Source organism: Pan troglodytes, chromosome 5 (assembly GCF_028858775.2).
Source record: "Pan troglodytes isolate AG18354 chromosome 5, NHGRI_mPanTro3-v2.0_pri, whole genome shotgun sequence".
Lineage (NCBI taxonomy): Eukaryota > Metazoa > Chordata > Mammalia > Primates > Hominidae > Pan > Pan troglodytes.
Window position 1 is genome coordinate 117270810 of NC_072403.2, and position 21780 is coordinate 117292589.

The following is a 21780-nucleotide window of genomic DNA, read 5'->3' on the forward strand; positions in this document are numbered from 1 at the left end:
ATTTAAAAAAAGAAAAGTAGAAAAGCAGGCAAGCCAAGAGCCCATTAGGCCTTCGTGGAACAGTTTGAATTCCGGTTCAACAATACTGTTTTTTTTTTTTTTTTCTCTAAGTGATAATGATATCCCAGCTAGAATAATTGTGCTCTCCAGAAGCAATTAATCTGATTTGCAAACACTGATTTTTTCTTTTGCAAAAACTAATAATATTAGCCTGACCAATTATGAAATAATTCCTAAATTTACAAATTCCTAAATTTGTGCTTTCATGGCTTCCTTCTATTTTTAAATCTATATTATTTTAAACAAATTTTCCTTAAGTAGAAGTGACTTAACTTCATAAAAATCTACCATTTATGTAAATAAAACATTAACAAAAACAAAATTAAAAGAATTACTATAAATGAAACATTTACATTGCTGATATTAAATCCATTACTTGCATTCCTAACCATACAATAAACATCAAGGTTAAAACTCTTTACCATTTTTATTACTGTCAATTTTTAATATGTAGGTTACTCTGACAGTCTACTTCTGCAAAGTCACCTGTTGAATTATATTTAGAGTACTGGTTAAATATAATTAGAAAATATTAAAAGAGAAGAAAGTACTAACATCTGTATTGATAAATATATTTGGAAAGAGGAAAAAATCTAGATGTAGAGAGAGTGTGGTATTCTACAGATGGGCTAAATAACATTTGGTCATTCACTGGTACTAAGCCTTTCATTTTCCATAAGCAGACAAAACCTGGGAGATTATTAAAAAACAGCCAAAAGCCACACCCCCATGCTTCTTCTCTGGTGGCTGGCAGAAAGACATGTCTCCTGAAGGTGGGAGGAGCACTCACCTCCAGGCTTCAGGGAGTAATTCACTCTTCCCCCTTGCCTTGGCTACTGTTTCTTGGCAAAGTTTCCTCGAATTTAACTTCTCTTTCCACCAGAGTGGAATCAAGGTCGTCAATGAAAGGGGGAAGTCACTCAGCTTGCTTTGGTTAAGGGTACTTGGTTATGCCATTCGTCATTGTAAAATGGATCTTCTGGGTTGTCCAGCCCAGTTCTCCAAAAGAGCCAACTACCACAGGCTCAAGGGCAAAAGCCTTTTCATAAAAGTGTATTCCTGTGCCCAGGTGGATGAGGTTGGACACAGCTACTATCACCAGAAGTGGCTGATCTTAATAGGAAAATCTCGGTCAACTTCCTGTCCCCAGCCAACTTCTCACCTCCCATAACAAAGACACAATTTAACACGTGCCATCAACCACTGCAGTCCACTATTCAGGGCAGCCACAGCTGGGGTGTGTATTCCCCCAAGATTTACCAAGGGTCTACCAAGTGCTGGCTGCTGAACCAGGCTCAGGCACACACAGATCAATAGGCTAGAACCTTCAAGAACTCATGCTCAGGTGGGAGAGACAGATACACTAAAGGATACAGACACACACAGAAAAGGCCATGTTGTAGAATGTTAATAGCAAGAAGTACAATGTATGATGTGAGTGCCAGAGAGGGGCATCGACAGGATGGTGAGCTGGACGGAAAAATGAATTCTGAGAAGGCTTTTGGGAAGTGATGACTCCTAAATGATGATTAAAGAAGTAGAATTCCCCTAGTTTCTTGAAATTGTCCATGCTTAAAACTCAAAGGCTACCCTGGTTTATGTTATCTGGTACAGAGAGCTATGTTTAACATATATTCAAGTACGTACATTCATTCTCAAGTGTATATCTCACTGACAGACATCAGCATGTGTAGTGGGTGCTGTGCTGGGCTGCCCTCTAGGGCTGAAGCCCTCATCTCCCAGCTGATGGGTGTTGGGAGCAGACAGCTCTCAGACGAGAATCTCTCCAGGTCTCATCCTCAAGTTGAAGATGGCACCTCTCCCAAGGTCATGCATTCTTTTGGGTTCATCCACATATGACAACTGGTTAATGTAGGTTTATAAAGGCCTGGACCCCTCTCCCTCCTGTTAGGACAATGCTGAAGGGCTCACCTAGCTTGAGGGTTCCTGTAGGATTGTCTGACACCTCTGTGATGATTGCATCACAGTTGAAGTTCTCCCTCTGCTGCCTTCGTTCGTCACACAGGCAGAGATTTTGAAAGCTCTCCCATCGAACTTCCAGCACGCAAATTTCTACCTCAGAGTCTGCTTCCCAGGGAAACTGATCTGTGACAGCATGTAAGGCATCGCTAATATCCTGTAAATATGCAGTGTGTACAACACAGCCCACAGCCACTGTTCTTCCACTCAGTGTCCTCGCCAGGCCCAACAAACAGTTCACTTCTCTCCGTCTCAGGTCTGAATCAACTAGAAACAGAACAAGAGTCAACAGATGGAGAACTGAGATCTCAACTTTAGTGCTGAATAAGTATACACTTAAGAATGTGGCTTAGTGCTGTGAGTCAGCTAATCTGTGAACTCCCAACCTCTCTCATGTCTAGTCATTGAGAAACCAAGATTCAATGAAATTCCTTGGCAGGGAGGTCAGAAAAATGGGGAAAGAAGTGTTCCCCTTCCATCTTGGTGGTTTCTTACCCTGGCATATTCTATGCTAGCCTGAGGAAACCTTTATAAGTCTTGGCTTCTACTTTTGAAGAGGGAACCCAGTAACAGCTATCATTCTAACTTACATTTATCAAAAGGTAGGACATAAGGTATGGGGGTATTGTATTTTATAGTTTCATTAAAGAAGCCACATTAATCCATTAACAATTCTACTGTGTATACTGTGGTACTAGGCTACACTAAGGAAGTCCAAGAAAACTCTCACTAGACATAGTTCAAATTGTTAGAGTATGTATTTTATACTTTATTAGGTTCACATGTACTTGTCTGATAAATGCGTAATTCGGACAACTTAGCATATTCAGGAAAATAACTCCTAGAAAAATCACAGAATTTAGAGGGACAAGTAGCAACCGGAGTCTTTTTAAGGGAATCTAGTCCCAAATAAATGTTTTTACAAAATGTCTTCAGTTAATGCCTCACCTAGGTGTGATGTGATTCACTCAGACCAGAGTCTTGATCAAACAATTCCACTTCACAAGGTCATCGGCTCAACCACTGGGTCATTTGAAGGCTTTACACACACACATACATATATACACACGTACATATATACACACATATACATACCATATATGTATGAGTCTTCAGGATAAGTATGAAATAGATACTAACATCTCAATATGGAATTCTCTGGAAAATGGGTATATATTTTAAACAATAAACCTATATTATTAATATTAAACTGAATCTGGCTATTTTCAGTCTCAATACCATATAATGCAAAGAATACCTGAGCTTTCCAAATGACCAAAGTAAACAAGCCTTTCTTCATATTAAGAGACAATTAACAGAAAAGCATTTCATGTTTTAAACTCTTAATAATTTAACTATGTATGAAGTAATTTGTCCTTAAAAACAACAGAACAGAAAACCTAATATTTATATATATACAGGATATGTGGACTTACATCAAACATATTTTCAAAGAAAAACTCAAAAGCTATTTTATGCTACAGCAACTACACTCCAGTCGTGTGGTGTATTAATAAGGAAATTTTCATGGCCATGAAATTTCTTTAGTATAATTTTTTTCTCTTAGAACCTAACCAAAAAAAGGCAAAGAGAGTTTTTTCATTATTTGAATCTACACGCACTTTCAAACTGAGGAAGGTATTTTCTTTTATATGTTATAATAAAAGAATTAGTTGCACGTAAAAAAAGCATTCTAAAAAGCAGTGACACTTGAAATTGTCCTGGAAATGAACAAAAGGAGTGAAAATGGATTTTAATAGCTTTGAGAGTTAATCATGCTATTCTCAGAGCAGGAGACTTTATCAAATTTATTTTATATAAATCTTTTGAATTCCTTTCATAATAGTTGTGAATCATGGCAACATCCCTTTAATATTATTTTTCTAACACTTAGGAAAACTTTTAAAACTAGCCACCTACAATGATGACTTTTCATATATGAAACTCATTTATGGATTTGTAATAAAAATAAGGGGCAATGCCAGTAACAGACATACAGGGGAGCCATAAGCACATGTGAGTATGCATTAATAATTTTAACAAATAAAGTTACCCAGCTTTCCCAGTACAGTGTGGTACTACAGCAATAGAAGGAAAAAAGAAATCAATCCAAATACTGTATGTTGTGTTGCTCGGTATGCCAGAAACTGATAAAACAGAAAATTCTAAGAAAACAACACGTACAAAATAAAATAAATAATGTAGGACTTGACATGATATAGGCACTACTGTTTCTAAGTTAGCTGGTTGTCTGTTTGATAAATTTGGTTATTCAACAATCTACTGTTGGGGTTGGGTGTGGTGGCTCAAGCCTGTAATCCTAGCACTTTGGGAGGCCGAGGCGGTCGAATCATTTGAAGTGAGGAGTTCAGGACCAGCCTGGCCAACATGGTGAAACCCCGTCTCTACTAAAAATACAAAAATTAGCTGGGCATGGTGGCGTATGCCTGTAATCCCAACTACTCGGGAGGCTGAGGGACGAGAATCGCTTGAACCCAGGAGGTGGAGGTTGCGGGCAGCCAGGATCACACCACTGCATTCCAGCCTGGGCGACAGAGCGAGACTCCATCTCACAAAGAAAGTATCTACGGTTTGTCTTATTTCCTTCCTTGCTGAGCAAAACAAGTGTTCTGTAAGAAAAGCGATTGATCAACAAATCCAACATGTCTACTAAAAACGACTCTCTCCTGCAGGATTGTTTTATGTATGAAGAGCGGCACAGCCTTCTTTCTTTACTCACATCCACGTCTCTAGCTTGGCTTTCTGACTTTTCTGCCTTCCCAACCATGCTGCTGAGATTTTCCTGTGTGCTTATCAGCACGGTGAATATTATCACGTAAGGCAGTGCTAATGAAACAGTGGTGGACACAAGGCAAGGGCTAAGTACTTGGGGAATAAATATGGACTGTGCCAACTGGGAAGAGGGCTACTGAGCAATTACTGGTCCAAGTCAGAAACAGCCAACCAGCAAGGGGCAGAGGAGGCAGGGACCCCCCACCAGGAACACCACTGGACTTTTCTGTGTCTGTTCTGGAAGGTGAGACCCTGCTGGTCTTCATGTGCATGAACTTCCACAGGGGACATGGGAAGAGTAAGGAAATTAACATTCACTGCATGCCTACTATAAGTCAAGCATCAGGCAACACACTTTATATGTTAATATATGTGTAATATATATGTTTTTAATTACTAGGGTTCACAGGTGAACATATAAAAATGGCTTGTGGAGACATATGACAGATACTAAGATTCAGGATTACTTTTGAAAAAAAAACTTTTCAAGAATTAGGTATAACAGAATTAGGTTCTCAATATAGGATTTAGGGAGATAATCACAAAGAAGCTGGGCATTTTTTCCTTAATCCTTTCTAAAGGGATGATGCATTTTCACAATCTTCATTCTAGAGCACCCTCTGCTGGGAACAGTGCCACAAAGTGTTTGATTTCTTTAGGATTTTTTTCTCCCCAAATGCTCACAATTCACTTTAAAACAGAGCTTTGTGGGTTTTTGGTTTTTTTTGGTCCAATAGAACCTGACAATTTCTATCCTGCCATGAAACTGTCCTTCAAGTAAAGCCTCACAGTCTATATTAAATAACTGGCACCTCTGCCCATCAAAGCCCAATGGCAGCTGTTTCATGTTACACCCCAGGGGCACAAGGGAGCTCCTGTTCCTGAGCCCAGCATTTTGGACATGTGCAGGAGGGACTGAATGTGGGAGGCTTCCCGAGGTCCCTGGCTGAAAGTGAGGAGGGCAGTGAACACATCCTGTACTTCCAGAACAGAGTAACCCATGGATATGCCTTCCCCTGGAGCAAGAGGTACCCAGGAAGCTACCAGGAAGACAGCTGGCCTCGAGACATCTTGAAAGGTCCCTGATGAAAAAGGGTGGAGGAAGGAAAGGCAGAGAAGTCTGAATCTCGAGGGAATGCTTCTGGGATCAAAAGCTTTGGGGCAGGCAGGTGGTGCAAAAGGGCGGCCAGAGGGTTTATAACCCACATCAGGGAACAGCAAAGTACAGAGTTTCCAAAAATCGAGGGGATGTCTCTAAAAAAAGGATGGCATAAGGAGAGCTGGAACCTGGACATACATCCTCATTGCAAGCAGCCAAGAGAGGCCAACAAACAATGATAGACCAATAAACAATTCCCAGTAAGCAAAACTCCAGCTTCTCTTGTCTTACTCCTCCTCCCTGCGTGGCTACTGGGAAAACTAACAGGATGAATAGGCAAGGAGAGGGGCTTGGCAAACTTGAGCTGGGTAGAGGGCGAAAGCATGTAAATTGGAGAGAGCGATATTTTGTTCTGGACTGCAATGAACCTTTAATAGCAGTTCCAATAACCAAAAGTGTCCAGAAAGCAAGGAGTTCTGCCAGGTTGAAGGCAGTCGTCCCAGGAAGACACGCTGTCACAGCGTGACGGAGGGCAACAGTGGGGAAACTAAAGCTGCTTCCTGATTGGAACTTCCTGAGATCTGCCTGATCAAGGCAAGACAGACCTGTCCATGCAGGAAGGCAGAGGAGGTATCTGTGAAGAAGGAAGTTGAGTCACGAGGAGACAGCATCTAGGATATAAAGAGAAGTTCTCAGTGAACTTGGACTGCGGCAGCCGAAGGGGAGGTTGACGACAGCAAGCCAGAGAAATCTGCACACGTCCACAAGCACATCCAGTCTCTGCCCACAGGGTTCCTCCACCCACACCCACAAAGCCCGCATCCTGCCCTGTGTCCTGCTTCTCTCACACCCAGCAGCTAAGTTCTCTCCCAGGAGGCTAAGAGATGCTGTGATAAATCCTCCGTCCAGTTTCAGAGCTGAAAAAGCCCTGGAAGAAATAAAGGAAATGACCTTGAACAGATTAAGTGACTTGCCCAAGGCCACAGACTGAACTAGAATAAAAATTTCTGTTCCAGTACAGTCCTCCCACTCTAACACTGGCTCTCTCATCATAGACACTGTAAAAACTGTTATCTAAATACTAGGTTCTATGACTGGACTAAAAGCAAGTACTTTTATAACAAAAGCAACAATTAAATAAAAGCAACAATTGCAGCACATGCCTTTGGTACATGGTTATAAAGAGGACTACAGCTGGGCACAGTGGCTCACGCCTGTAATCCTAGCACTTTGGGAGACCAAGATGGGCGGATCACTTGAGGTCAGGAGTTTGAGACCACCCTGGCCAACATGGTAAAATCCTGTCTCTACTAAAAATACAAAAATTAGCCAGGCATGGTGGCATGAGCCTGTAATCCCAGCTACTCGGGAGGCTGAGGCAAGAGAATTGCTTGAACTTGGGAAGCGGAGGTTGCAGCGAGCCGAAATCATGCCACGGCACTCCGCCCTGGGTGACAGAGTGGGATTCCATTTATTGCTTTTCTCTAAGATGCAAATCACTAAATAAAGGCTGTTAAGAAATTGCTTCATTTCCAGTGAATAGCCTGAGAGCTAATGTGTCCACCAGCCATGGGTGCTTCTGGCCCAGCTAGTTCTACAGTGCACCTGCTTCTTGGACTCCCCCGGCTTTATCACACTTCTTGAAGGGCACAAGAAATTCCCACCTCAAGATTTTTTTCACGATCCAGATTTTTCTGAGTGAAGACTTGGAACTGGACCATCAATTCAGATTGGACCTGAGGCTTCTGAGGTGTCACAGCAGCAGAACTCTAGAGTTCATGTTTAAGTGACAAGAGTACTCCTCCATGTAGCAAGATGGTCCTTTTGCTCAGATCACATACAGCTGGGTTGGGAAAGGAGGAAGGAAGGAGCACTTACCTAGCCAGCCAGACCTGCCTGACCAGCCATGGTAACTGGTGGGATGACACCAGTCACAACAAGACCACCCAAGTTCTGGAACACTGCTTGAGGGAAGTCTACACCCACTTCTTGTTTACGGAGCCCACGAGTTTTCTTACAGACTTCCTCTGCGTAATTCACTAAATAGGGCCCTGATCCAATAAAGATCAAATATAAAGGACTCACTTTATATTGTTCCTTTAGCTTTTTTTTTTTTTAAACAACTTCATTTATTACTTCTGTGCAGTAGAGATGCATCCCTTTATTTATTGCTATTCTTTAAAGTCATTACTCTTAGGCTGGGCATGGTGGCTCACGCCTATAATCCCAGCACTTTGGGAGGCTGAGGCCGGCGGATGACCTGAGGTCAGGAGTTTGAGACCAGCCTGGCCAACATGGTGAAACCCTGTCTCCACTAAAAATACAAAAATTATCCCGGTGTGGTGGTCCATGCCTGTGTAATCCCAGCTACTCAGGAGGGTGAGGCAGGAAAATCGCTTGAACCCGGGAGGCGGAGGTTGGAGTGAGCCGAGACTGAGCCACCACACTCTAGCCTGGGCGACAGAGCGAGACTCCATCTCAAAAATAAATAAATAAATAAAACATAAATAAAGTCATTACTCAATTTTTGTGTGCCCTTTCCTCTTGATCAGGGAAACAGTGTACATAGTGGTTAAGAAGATACAGGCTGTGGCCCTAACAGACCCAGCAGGCAGTTCCAGCATGGACTTGCAAGATAATTACCCTAGTAGGTATTTTATTTTCTTTATGCATTCCTTCCTTCTCAGACTGTAGTAAAGATTATATCAGATGAGTTATGCAGAGTGTACATCTATTGAAAGAATGGTAGAAGGATCATCTGAACTATTTAAATTTGCTTTTCTTTTTATTTGCCTAGCTAGCAGAAGTGACTATACATATGTTTAATGCATGTGATATATTTCCACTCTATTTGTAAACACTAGCTGCTCACAGCAGCATTACTCATAACAATGCTGTGGAAAGCAACCCAAGTGCCCAGGGATGAATGGATAAATAAACTGTGGCACACACACACATGGAATATTGTTCAGCGTCAAAAAGGAGGGAAACCGATACACGCTACAAGATGGCTGAAGCTTGAAGATGTTACGCTAAATGAAGCCAGTCACAAAAAGACAAATACTGTAAGATGACATGTGTATGAAGTACCCAGAGCAGTCAAATACAAAGGGACAGACAGTAGAATGGTGGCTGCCAGGTGATGGCAGTGGTGGGTGGAGAGGGGTGGGGGAAATGAAGAGTTATTGTTCACAGGGTGGAGTTTCCACTTTGCAAAATGAAAAAGTTCTGAGGATTGATGATAACGGTTGTACGACAATGTCAATGAACTTAATGCCACTGAACTTGTAAGTTCACTTAAAGTACACTTCACTTAAGTACAATTTGTAAGTTGTACACTTAAAAATGGTTATAATGGTCAATTTTATGAGATTATATATCATATAATATTTTGGTAGCATATTTATCTTAATCCTATTTCACTCAGATGAAGGTAAAAAATGTATATTATTTCATATATATGGTACGCAGAAGCCTTATGTATGAGGAGAAGATGTAGTAGATAGAAAACTTGGCAGAAACAATCTCCAAATAGATCTCAGAAAAGCCATTAAAAACAAATACGTGAGAAAAACAACAATAGCAACTGCACAAGAAAAGCTGGTAGAGTGGGAAGTTAGATGGGAAAGAAAAGGCATGAAAAACGGACAAATTTTAGGGTAACAAAATGTCCTATAAATTTATTTTTAACACATTCTACTAAAATCTGGCAAACTTTTTCCATAAAGGTCTAGATAGTCCATATTTTCAGCTTTGTGAGCCATACAGACTTCTGTGGCAATTACTCAACTCTGCAGTTCTAATTTGAAAGCAGGTGAAAATGGGTGTGGTTGTGCCACAAAAAAACTCCATTTACAAAAACAGGCAGCAGGCCAGATCCAGCCCAGTGGCAGCAGTTTTTTTTACTAACCCCTGGTCTAGAAAACCCAAATAAATAAAAGGACAATTTGGAATGCAGAAGATCAATTCCCATGGAATAAAATACCATAGATTCCTGTTTTGTCCCCCAACGAAGTAGACAGAGGAACGTAAGTTAAAATTGAAAATGTCCCTTTCCTAACAAACTGCTAATTGTTTTTCAACTGAAGAGGTGTCTCAATGAGCTAAAAAGTTTGTAGTACATTCCTCATTCCCACTAAAAATGGAATAACATCCCACCCATATTAAAACATATTCAGAATGCTTCTCTAACAAGAAGTATTTCTTAGTACACAGGAATGAACTAACCAGAGTCAAAATTTTACTCCAAGTACCCCTAAGTTTCTTCACAGCTGATTCTCAAAATACATACTAAATTCTAGGCCAGTAACTTAAAAACCTATCACTTCAAGAGGTTGGTCCCTGTCAAGACCCCCAAGGAATATATGAATATTGATGAGAAAATGTCTAAAAGACACTCATTTTAATGTAAAAACAAGTGAACAATATGCATGAAAAGAGCACAGTTGTATAAAAAAGGGAAAGACACACTCTCTTTCCCCCATATTCTCACTTGTATGTACAAAGAAAATTTGTGGAAGGCTACCACACTCACCTCTGAGAGGCAGGATTCTGAGTTTTGAAAGGTTCATGTTTTACCTTACTAGGTACTTTTATAGTTTTTACTAGAAGTAAAATTACTTTTTTACCCTCAAAGTATTACTTTTAATATTAACAGTAATAGGTTGAGATTGCAGTTAAAGGTTTATCACCTCCATTATTAAGAGTCAATCTGAATACCAATATTTTTAACAAAAGAATATTCACTCATGGGACTTCTGCCATCCATAAAGGTCACCACATAATAAGAATATTTATACACACATCCATGAAACACAGTCTTTGGGAGTAAAATTTCACAGCTGTACAATACCTCAGCTCCACCCATCCATTTAGGTTCATCAGGAAACTCAGCACACAAAATATCTTCTGACTGATCGGTTCCCAAGACATGGTAGTAGAGCTTTTGGTGGAGATTGGTGGATGTCTCTGTGCCTGAAGGAGTTAAAAATGTACACTGAAATGTACTTGATAATTTTAAGAAAATCAATTCCACCCATATTGCAGAATGCTAGACACATTTAACAAGTAGCTGGCTGCAGGATACAAGGTTAACATACAGAAATCAATTACTTTCCTATATATTAGCAACGAACAAGTAGATTTTGAAATTAGAAACAATACATTAGCACCTCCAAAAATGAAATATTTAGGTATAAATCTAACAAAATATGTGTAAGATCTATCTAAGGAAAACTGCAAAATTCTGATGAAAGAAGTAGAAGAACTAAATAAATGAAGAGCTAGTCCATGTTCATGGATAAGAAGACTCAATATTGTCAAGATATCAGTTCTTCCCATTTTTGTCTACAGATTTAATGAAATCCCAAACAAAATCCCAGAAACATATTTTGTGGATTGACAAACTGATTCTAAAGTTCACATGCAAAGGCAAAATATACTGACTAGCCAACACAATACAGAAGGAGAACAAAGTTGGAGGACTGGCACCTAACCTCAAGATTTATTATAAAGCTACAGTGATCAAGATAATATGGTATTAGCAAAACAACGGACAAATAGATCAATGGAACAGGAAAGAGAGCCTAGTAGCCTTTTTAAAAAAAGGTGCTGGGACAACCAGACATCCACAGGCAAAAATATGAATCCAGACAAGATCTTACACCCTTTAGAGAAATTAACTCAAAATGGATCACAGACCTGAATGTAAAACATAAAACTATAAAATTCCTAAATATACAAAGAACTCAGCAATAAAACAAACAAACAAACAAACAAACAAACAAAAAAATGATTAAAAACTAGGCCAAAGGCCTTGACAAACATCTGACCAAAGATACACAGATGGCAAATAATCATATGGAAAGATGCTCCACATTATATATCATTAGGGAAATCCAAATTAAAACAATCAGATATGGCCGGGCGTGGTGGCTCACACCTGTAATCCCAGCACTTTGGGAGGCCGAGGCAGGTGGATCACCTGAGGTCAGGAGTTCGAGACCAGCCTGACCAACATGGTGAAATCCCGTCTCTACTAAAAATACAAAAATTAGCCGGGTGGGGTGGCATGCACCTGTAGTCCCAGCTACTTGGGAGTCTGAGATACAAGAATTGCTTGAACCCGGGAGACAGAAGATGCCGTGAGCTGAGATTACGCCACTGTGCTCCAGCCTGGGTATTTATAAAAATACAAAAAAAAAAATTAGCTGGGCGTGGCGCTAACTAGTCCCAGACAGAGTGAGACTCCATCTCAAAAAAAAAAAAAAAAAAAAAAAAAAATTCAGATATAACTATACACCTGTAAGAATGGCCAGAATTCAGAACCCTGATAGCACCAAATGCTGTCCACGTTGTGGAACAAGAGGAACTCTCATTCATTGCTGGCAGGAATGCGAAATGGTGTAGCCACTCTGGAAGAGTTTTGGAGGATTCTTATAAAACTGAACAGACTCTTAACCACATGATCCCACAGTCATGCTCCTTTACCCAAAGGAGTTGAAAACTTGTGTCCAAACAAAGACCTGCATACAGATTTTTTACAGAAGTTTTATTCATAAGTGCTAAAACTTAGAAGCAACTGAGCATTCTTTCAGTAGGTGAACGGATACACTGTGGCACATTCAAACAATGACTACTTAACACTAAAAAGAAATGAGCCATCAAGCTGTGAAAAGGCATGTAGGGAACTTAAATGTATTATCAGTAAGCGAAAAAAGCCAATCTGAAAAGGCTACATACTGTCTAATTCCAACTACAGGATGTTCTGGAAAAGACAAAACTATAAAGACAGTAAAAAGATCAGTGACTGCCAAAGATTGGGGTGAGAAAGGAATGAATTGTTAGAAGACAAAGGATTTTTAGGGCCAGGGAAACTACTCTGTATGATACTACAACACATGTATACATGTCACTATACATTTGTTCAGACCTTCAGAATGTACAACACCAAAATCAAACCCTAAAGTAAACTATGAACTTGGGTGATAATGATGTGTCAATGTAGATTTACCAATGAAAAACAAATGTACCACTCTGGTGGGGGATGTTCATAATAAGAGAGGTAAAATGAATATGTGGGGGCAGGAGGCACATGAGAAGTCTCTGTATTTTCTTCTCAATTTTGCTGTTAACTTAAAACTGTTCTAAAAACTAAACTTTACTTTTTAAAAAGTTAAGTATCGGCCAGGCGTGGTGGCTCACGCCTATAATCCCAGCACTTTGGGAGGCCGAGGTGGGAGGATCACAAGGTCAGGAGTTCAAGACCAGCATGGCCAATATGGTGAAACCCCATCTCTACTAAAAATACAAAAAAAATTTAGCTGGGCATGGCGCTAACTAGTCCCAGTTACTTGGGAGGCTGAGGCAGGAGAATCACTTGAACCCAGGAGGTAGAGGTTGCAGTGAGCTGAGATCACGCCACTGCACTCCAGCCTGGGTGACACAGTGAGACTCCATCTCAAAAAAAAAAAAAAAAGGTTAAGCATCAGTTGAATATCAAACTGAAAGTAATTAACTCATATTTGCTGATTTTGGAGCCTTCTTTGAGGCTGAACTTCTTTTTTTCATTATGATGACGTACCAAGCTTTCAGGGCAAGGGAGGGAAAAACGTAAGATAATACCAGAATGTAAAAAAAGCTTCATGGCACTTAAGTGATTGTCATTGAGCTTTCAGGGACACTGGTAAGAAGCACATGGTAGGAATTGCTTAGTTTCATTTGTAAGGCTCCCATCACAGTCTGAGAGGCTACTGAGATGTTGGCTTTCTTATATCTATCACAATTACTAATTATTATTATTTTGTGACAACACTGAAAGCTGATGGTAAATAATAACTTTTGTTTTTTACAAGTTAATGTAATAACGTTCTCTAACATGAATTGGCCAGTTATACTTTTTTTGTTTCCCAGAAGGTGGAAATAACTAACATTTTCTAACTCTGGGGCACTCTTAACACAAGCAGCTAATTTCGTTTCCAGAGCGCAGACATCTTTCTTTAGCCAACATCCTTGAATAAAAAACCTACTTTTAGCTCATCTTGTAATTCATTGGTGAATTTATAAAAAAGGTCTTGATGTAGCCTAATCAAAAGGCAGAAAAAGCTAAACATAGCCAAGAGATGAAAAACACTGTAGCCTTATTCTCAATTCAATTGTGGGGGGAAAAAAAAAACAGAAAAGAAAGCAAGGATATTTAAAGATGACAAAGATACAACAAGTCATGATAAGGGGACAACAGGTACAGCAGAAAGCACTGGAGTAGCTGTGTTTCTTGCCAGATCCCAGCCCTCCAGCAAATTACTGAGCCTCTGTGCCCAAGCTCCTAATCTCTAACACAGGGATTGTAAAACTTACCTGTAAAGACCAACCAACATAACAAGAAAATGCTACATACCACGTTGAAATGTGGGGTAGCAAAAGGAAGAAAATGACACATTGTACCAGTAAGGTACAAGGTACATAGCCCTTCCTGCCTGGGAAAATTTAGAAGTGAAGGAGCAAAGAGGGAGGAACCCCTTGAACACAACAGGATCTTTGTGCAATTAAAGAGAAGAACAATAAAGGTGTGTCCAGAAAGTAACAAGGAGAAAAGTATCAAGATAAATGGCAACCAACAGGTGACCTATAACTTCTGATCAGAGGAGAATATGCGATTACTGCAGTAGTAAAGTTTTATAATCACTCAACATAATCAAATAGTTTGGTTCGGTTTAAAAATTCACCTTCTCCATAATCTCCTTAGGAGATACAACACATCTATAAGAGACTGATTGATTGTAATAATGATCTCATTTTTCCGCAGTTCCCTGTATCTATTTCTCCACCCATTGAAAAGGGGCTGGCCCTCTGGCTTGCTTTAGCCAACAGAATGCAGCAAAGCTGACGTGCCAGGAGCAAGCCTAGGCATTAAGAAGGCTGTGTCATTCAGCTCCCCGTCTTGCAATTCTACTGAGTTGCCATGTGAGCAAACCCAGGCTAGTCTGCTAGTCGTCCCAGCTGAGGCCCCAGAAATGTAAAAGAGCCAAGCCAAGATGAACCAACTAACCTGCAGCTGACCACAGATACATGTTAGAACTCAGCCAAGGCCAGAAGAACTACCTGGCCAACCCATAGGCTCATAGCAAAAACAAATGTTTATTATTCTAAGCTACTACATTTTGGTGGGGTCTATTACACAGCAAAGCCAACTGATACAACATCCTTTGAGGAAACATGGTTCTGGACCACACAACCTCTATGTAGGGTTCAGCATCTCTTTTCAGTCATTTGAAGTCACACTTCATTTTGTGAAAAATGTGCTTCATCTGAAGTCTTCACTCACCATCACTTTTTCCATCCTGTTGAGGGTATGAGTTGTAGAACATTCCCTTCCCATCATGGCTCCAGGCCATACAGCTGAACTTGACTCTTTCAAGCACATCTGGAAGCTCTTTGGCACCATCAACTTTCATGAACTTGATTGTCACCCAGTCTGAGCCACTGGCACTCAGACCATAGGCAAAATATTCACCATCTTCGCTGAACGCGTAACCTATGGGACACAGGAGAAATCATCCAGTGACAAACACGGAACACAACTCCACGGTTCTCTATGCCATCTAACAAAGCTCTCTTTCATAACACGGAGGTAGAATGTGGCAACAAAAGGAATAGGAATCTGGTAGTGAGGAATCCTGGGGGCTCAGCCCAAGTTTTACAGGAATTACCCTTATAACCTTAGACAAGCTTCCTAACCTCTCCAGGTCTTAATTTGTCTATAAAATGAAATATTAGATTATATGCCTACTAAAATGCTTTCATTTTGAAATTTTTATAATGCAATAGGCAGTTCAGTTAAAAGCAGAGCTCATCTGGGACTTCTGTCATATTTTATTTATACTCTAAAGGGAATAAGGAGAAAAAGGAAACTGCTTTTAGAGTAATGACTGAATTATGACACATACCATATAATAGAACTAAATTGTAGTCATTAGGTAATTTGGGGGATTGATTCCAAATTATCTAAAATCCCTTGTTACAGCCTCATTTTTGGAGCATTACCTGTGCACAAGGATTAATGTCCACACTGTCTGACCATTACAGGTCTAGGTAAATAAAGCCTGAGGGTTTGCAGTGAAGGCGCCCGGAGTGCACATTCCACAAGAAATTGTGAAAGGAAAAGCAACATGTCTATAGACTGTCGTGCCATGCACAGTCCTTTAGGGCCCTGGCGGAATGTTCTAATCACTATGGAATGTTTCCTGGCAAATACTTGTGTTTCATATTAGCTTTTTAAATTATGAAGTATGTAAAGCATTCAATACAACACCTCCTATTGGAGACTCTGACACCAGAGATTTCCTCTTAGGCTGTTTGCTAAACGTTATTGGGGAATGAAAATTTTAAGAAGCTCAACTATTATTAGAGGTTTCCTATTCTTTTACGTGGAATTTCATTTGTTTAAAATTTCACAGAACCTACTCATTAACCATTGTAGGTCCTATAAAGTATCTAGGCTCATATGTATGTAAATGCAGAAAAGAGTCTAGAAGGTGATAGGAAAAAGAAACATATTCACCTTTTATTCTACATAGCACTGGAGTGTTTGAATTGTTTATATATATATATATATATATCTCTCAGAAAATTTTCAGAAAAATTTAAATAAAACATTTTGATTTGAAAAGTATGTTTAAAAATCATATACTACAAAAATAATCTGAATGTTTACTCCTTTTGTGATAACTTCCCTATAATACCACTCTTAGAAAACTCAATGACTGTTTGAGGCAGGTCTCATGCCTAATTTAGCTTCTCGCCCATCAAGGCTTTGTCCATAGCAAACATTCCATAAAGAAGTCACTAGAAGAATGCATTATCAGGGTGGGAGTTAAGACCCTGTCCCTCTGGATGGGCTGCAAGATAGATCCTTGTGGAAACTAAATGAATTCCTATATGGGATATGTTACTTCAACAGAACCAGTGTATTAAATTCACTGAAAACTACAAGCTCAGATTCATGGAAGAATCTGAGCTGGCTGATGTCTTATTTTCGATACTGGTTCGATAAAGGATCATTGTTCATATACACAGCCTATTCAGAGGGAGGGGAAGGTGGACCACTGAATGACTGGATCATGGTTAGAAGTGTTTGTATAAAAAAGGGTCTTTGCACAGGTCTGATGGAACGGGGCTCTATAACTCCCATCTTATTGATTACAGAGGACTTCAATGTCTCAATTTCTCAATTCTAGAGGGCCATAACTAATCATATGGTTTTTTCTATAAAACCAGAAGGTACTACAGGAGAAATGCTGAGCCAACGTCATCTAGAACATCATTATCATTGTAGAGTTTACAATTATTAAAATACAGAACTGGAGAATAACTTAGTTCCTTACCCTAGAACTCTGCTTACTGCAGAAACCTTGGATAATCTTCTCTATGGCCTACGGAGGAGGTTATCTTAGGGGCAGAGTTAAGTAGGAGATGTACAGCAACTGTGGACAAACTTAGTCTTTAAACCTCCATCTTCAGGGAACAGGATACCCAGCTGTTCAATTTCTACAAGATTTGTGTGTTTTTACTTGTAATTCTAACATGTTGACAATTAACTAGATTTTTAAAACTCTAATTGCCTCCTTCCCAAGAGGGAAACTGATCTGATAAACATTCTTTCCTGTTTAATATTTATAGTTGGAATAATCTTTGTACAGCTTAAACTTCTTATAGAAGACGACTTATTTTTTTCTAATCACAGGTAGGTCTCAGGGATGTTGGAGGAAATGATGATGATATGTCAAGATTCCAGAAGCCCTAGAAGCTAATTTGGGTCCAGTGTTAATTATTTTCCAGTTCTGCTTCATGCCATCAGAGTGGAAAAGAGGAATGTGACTATTCATGTATTCTAAATATACTGTGCAAAAATTAGCTTTCCTGATATTGTATGTGCATCTGTTCCACAATATGGTCCACACCCTGCCTGGCATTTCAGAGGTAAAGCAACTGCATTAACTTCAGAGCTCCAAGTGAGGGTCTTGGGAGTTCCACGGGCCTCTCTGTGTAGCACTTACCTCGGAGTGCCACTGTGCCATCGTCAGACAGTATGTTGGGGTCCAGGAATACTCTGGCCTCACCCTCTAAGGAATCCTGTACATATAATACTCGCTGGTTCTGCAAACCTGTATTGTAAAAATAAAAATACCTGGGGAACAGAGATGGTCTTTATTCAGCTGTGGAGTTTTCTATTTGTGGAGTAAAACCAAACACACACAAGCAAAAACCAAAACAAAACCAAAGACCTAAAAAGGTACCACTGTAATCTGGCCATCAAAGGGACGTGGGGACTTGGGTGAAAGGTCCCATCATTTCTCTCTACCTAGAGCTTGTTAACAGAATTGCTTTCCATATTCAAATCCTGTATTGTAATCCTGCACATTAGCCGAGTAGAGGCAAATAAAGACCATTTTATGTGTTAAAATAAAAATTGATATTCAAATAAAGCAGTAACTTTTTCTTTTAAATGAAGAAGAAAGCAGACTTTTCTAAAATAAAATTCTGGTTCTTTTCCCTAGCAAGGCTGCTAGGGTGGAAGGTCAGTACACTTTCTCTGTAAAGGGCAAGACTGCAAATATTTCAAGCTCTGTGAGCCATACAGTCTGTCACTATAATACTCAGGCCTGTAGCTGCAGCACAAAAGCAGCTATGGACAATACGTAAACCGATAAGCATGGCTGTGTCCCAATCAGACCTTATTTATAAAAATAGGTAGGCAGCCAGGGTTTGGTAGGCAGACTGTACGTTGCCGATCTCTGTAAGAATGGCAGAGGGCTGAAGAAAGTCTAAAGTAAATGTGTGATAGTGGCTCCAAAGAGATTTAATGAAAGATCAAGAAAACATCTGTAAGTGGGTGTTAACGGGACAGGAACAAGAGAAGTGAATTCACCCATTTCACCATTCTTTGACAGAAGAAAAACACAGAATTAAATGTTTCCAAGTAGTATACATCAAAGATAATTAACTTCGGAGGCAAACAACCCTCCACTGCTGTCTATGAATCATCCTATCTCACCAATTACTACCGATAAGACGACAATTTCCTATAATCTAGATTTCTTTATATGACCTATCTCTACTAAATTTCTTAACTATTATTTTAACAATTTGGACAACACCTAATAGATCAAAAATATTACTCTCATATTCAGGCATAGAAATTAATTCCTTATAATGAATTAATCTTATACAAGGACATGTTATCTGGAATTTGTATTTTACAATTTAAGAAAGCATTTACTTTGAAAATAAAAAGGAAATTCAGTAAAAGCAGTCTCACCGTTTTCCTTTCTTGAAGTGGCAACTATACTTGGGATAATCATATAGTTCAGTCATTCTCTCTTTGTATAAACCTCTGATGGGACACTGCTCAAGAAATGGCACAGTAATCTTATTCTGGGCCTCCACAAAGGCCTGTGGAGAAATTAAAATGGACAAAGCAAGTTAAATATAAAATTTTCCATGTGAAATATTCTCCACTAATATGTATCAGAAAAAGCACACTTTGTCTCTTGGCCAGTGCCTCTTCTCTCTCATTACCAGCCTCTCTCACCTCCTTACTCTTCTTCATACCTGCCCAGCTCCTGCCAAGTGACTGATTAATATGTAGTAACAACCAATGCTTACATGGTACTAACTCAGCTAATGCTTACAGAGCAAGTATTAACTTATTTAGAACTCACAATAATCCTATGGAGAAGGTCCTTTTATTAGGCCAACTTTACATATGGGGAAACTGAGGTTTGGAGTGGTTAAAAAGTTGCCCGACATCATACAGCTAGGAAGTGGCAGATGGCAGAGTTGGCTCCCAGATCCACGCTCCTAACAAACACACTATACTGTAGCTCAGATCACACACTGCCAATAATCTGCATTTACACAGTGCCATGGTTCCAGGCTCCTTATTCAGCACCTGGCCATCCCAAGAGAAGTCAGAGTCAAAGAGAGAAAGTTAGGGATACCCAGGCGCTATTTATCGATTTTGGCTTTCTAAGACCTACTACCATGTTAATTTCAATCAGAGAACTTTGCTAAAATTTGCAACCAAAGAACATTGAAAAAACACTGGAGGCCAGGTGCAGTGACTCATGCCTGTAATCCCAGCACTTTGGAAGGCTGAGGCGGGTGGATCACTTGAGGCCAGAAGATCGAGACCACCCTGGCCAACATGGCGAAACCCTGTCTCTACTAAAAATACAAAAATTTGTCAGGCGTGGTGGTGGGTGCCTGTAATTCCAGCTACTCAGGGTGGCTGAGGCACAAAAATCGCTCGTATCCGGGAGGCAGAGGTTGCAGTGAGCCAAGATCGTGCCACTGCACTCCAGCCCGGGCGACACAGGGAGACTGTCTTAAAACACACACAAAAACAAAAAACACCTGAAACAAGTGGCATTGCAGAAGAATATCAGCAACATGGTTTATAAGAAAGGCAAGAGATGGCCGTCAGGAAATACTGGTAGTGAAGGCAGGAAAAGGGGCTTTTACAAAAGATGAGTTGTATCCAAGCACACCGTATTTGTAACTAACCAGTTAAAAAGTTGACAATACCATAAAAACTTGGCTACTAGTAATTCACATCTGGCTATTAGCAAGAAATGAAACAAGAACATTGTATCAGCTTTAAATTCAATAGAAGATTTCATCAGATGTCTATAAATAAGTAAATCATCAGGGAAAAACTTCAGGAAATTAAGACCATAATATACTTTGAATGGCAGGGAAAAATGCATTATTATCAGAGTTCACTTTTGGATACATCATCAAACTCTAAGGGCCCATCCAAGCTCACAATGGTCTTCAAATGTGCAACAATGCTTTGGGTTCCCCTACAAAAACCACCAATCCCGCTCTGGAGAACCATGATTTTGTGGTGAGACAAACTGTTGCAAAGCTCATTGATTACGATGCATTTAAAAACAAGAGACAAGGGATGTAATGTATGAATACAGTAATTAACATTTTTGCAAGAGGACCAGTTCAAGAAAAATAAAACTGTTACAGGTCACATTTCTGATTTCATTTAAACAGAAAATAAAATTTACTGAGTCCCACAGAAATACAATTCCAACTATCACTAGGGATTGGCAATCTTCGCCCTGGCCCGCTTTCCTGTGGCTCTGGAGATCAGAATGGTTTTTGTATTTTCAAAGAGCTAGAGGGGAAAAACCAACAGAGACTTATGTGGCTTGCAACATTTAAAATATTTACTATGTGGCCCTTTACAGGAAGTTTGCTGACTGCACTTTCCCTCATTAAAAACATCAAGGAGGAAATTGGATTTTGTTTTTTAGTTATAAAATCAATGCCTATCTGAGAAACCACTCAGGGGAGCATTTTGGAGATCACCAAGTGTGTCCAAAAGCACTACTTCATTTTACAGTGGAAGAAAACACCATGCCTACTTCACAGATATGGAGATGGAGGCAAGTGGTATTAAAGTCCCCTGGTTAAGGTCATGCAGTGAGTTAGCAAAATCACTCAGAGACTGAAAAAGGATGTGGAGATGAAGCAGATCCACCCAGGAAAGAAGGAAGACGCAACCTGGGCCTCCTATGATTTTCTTCTGCATGAACTGGGCTGTGCTGGGTAGGAACATCAGGGAGCTGAAGCATCCACGTGGACCAAACACAAATCTTGTGTGTGTGTTTACACTGATCGTGGCATTGTGGATGGATAAGTGACAAGTCCAAGCTAAAATCCCTGTCATCACGGAGCTCATGCTACTGGGGACACACCCACAAAAAGCCAGAGGGTTGCAGAATGGTTGGTTCTAAGGACATACACAGGGTAATCAGCAGAGCAATGCTGCTTGA

At 39.9% G+C, this 21780-nt stretch overlaps 1 protein-coding gene across 5 annotated transcripts in view; it reads right to left on the minus strand.

Annotated features, from left to right (window-relative positions):
- PREP (prolyl endopeptidase) overlaps positions 1–21780 on the minus strand; it is a 127618-nt gene that overhangs the window by 82533 nt on the left and 23305 nt on the right. For all 5 annotated transcript variants that reach the window (XR_010158129.1, XR_010158128.1, XR_010158130.1 and 2 more), the window contains 4 exons: positions 19248–19381; positions 17986–18116; positions 15255–15464; positions 10785–10906 (listed from right to left, as the gene is read on the minus strand). Coding sequence is in view for 2 of the 5 variants with exons in the window: in XM_518657.7 (XP_518657.2) it covers positions 10785–10906; positions 15255–15464; positions 17986–18116; positions 19248–19381 (597 nt within the window). In the remaining 3 variants the exon portion in view is untranslated. The remainder of the gene's footprint in view (positions 1–10784; positions 10907–15254; positions 15465–17985; positions 18117–19247; positions 19382–21780) is intronic.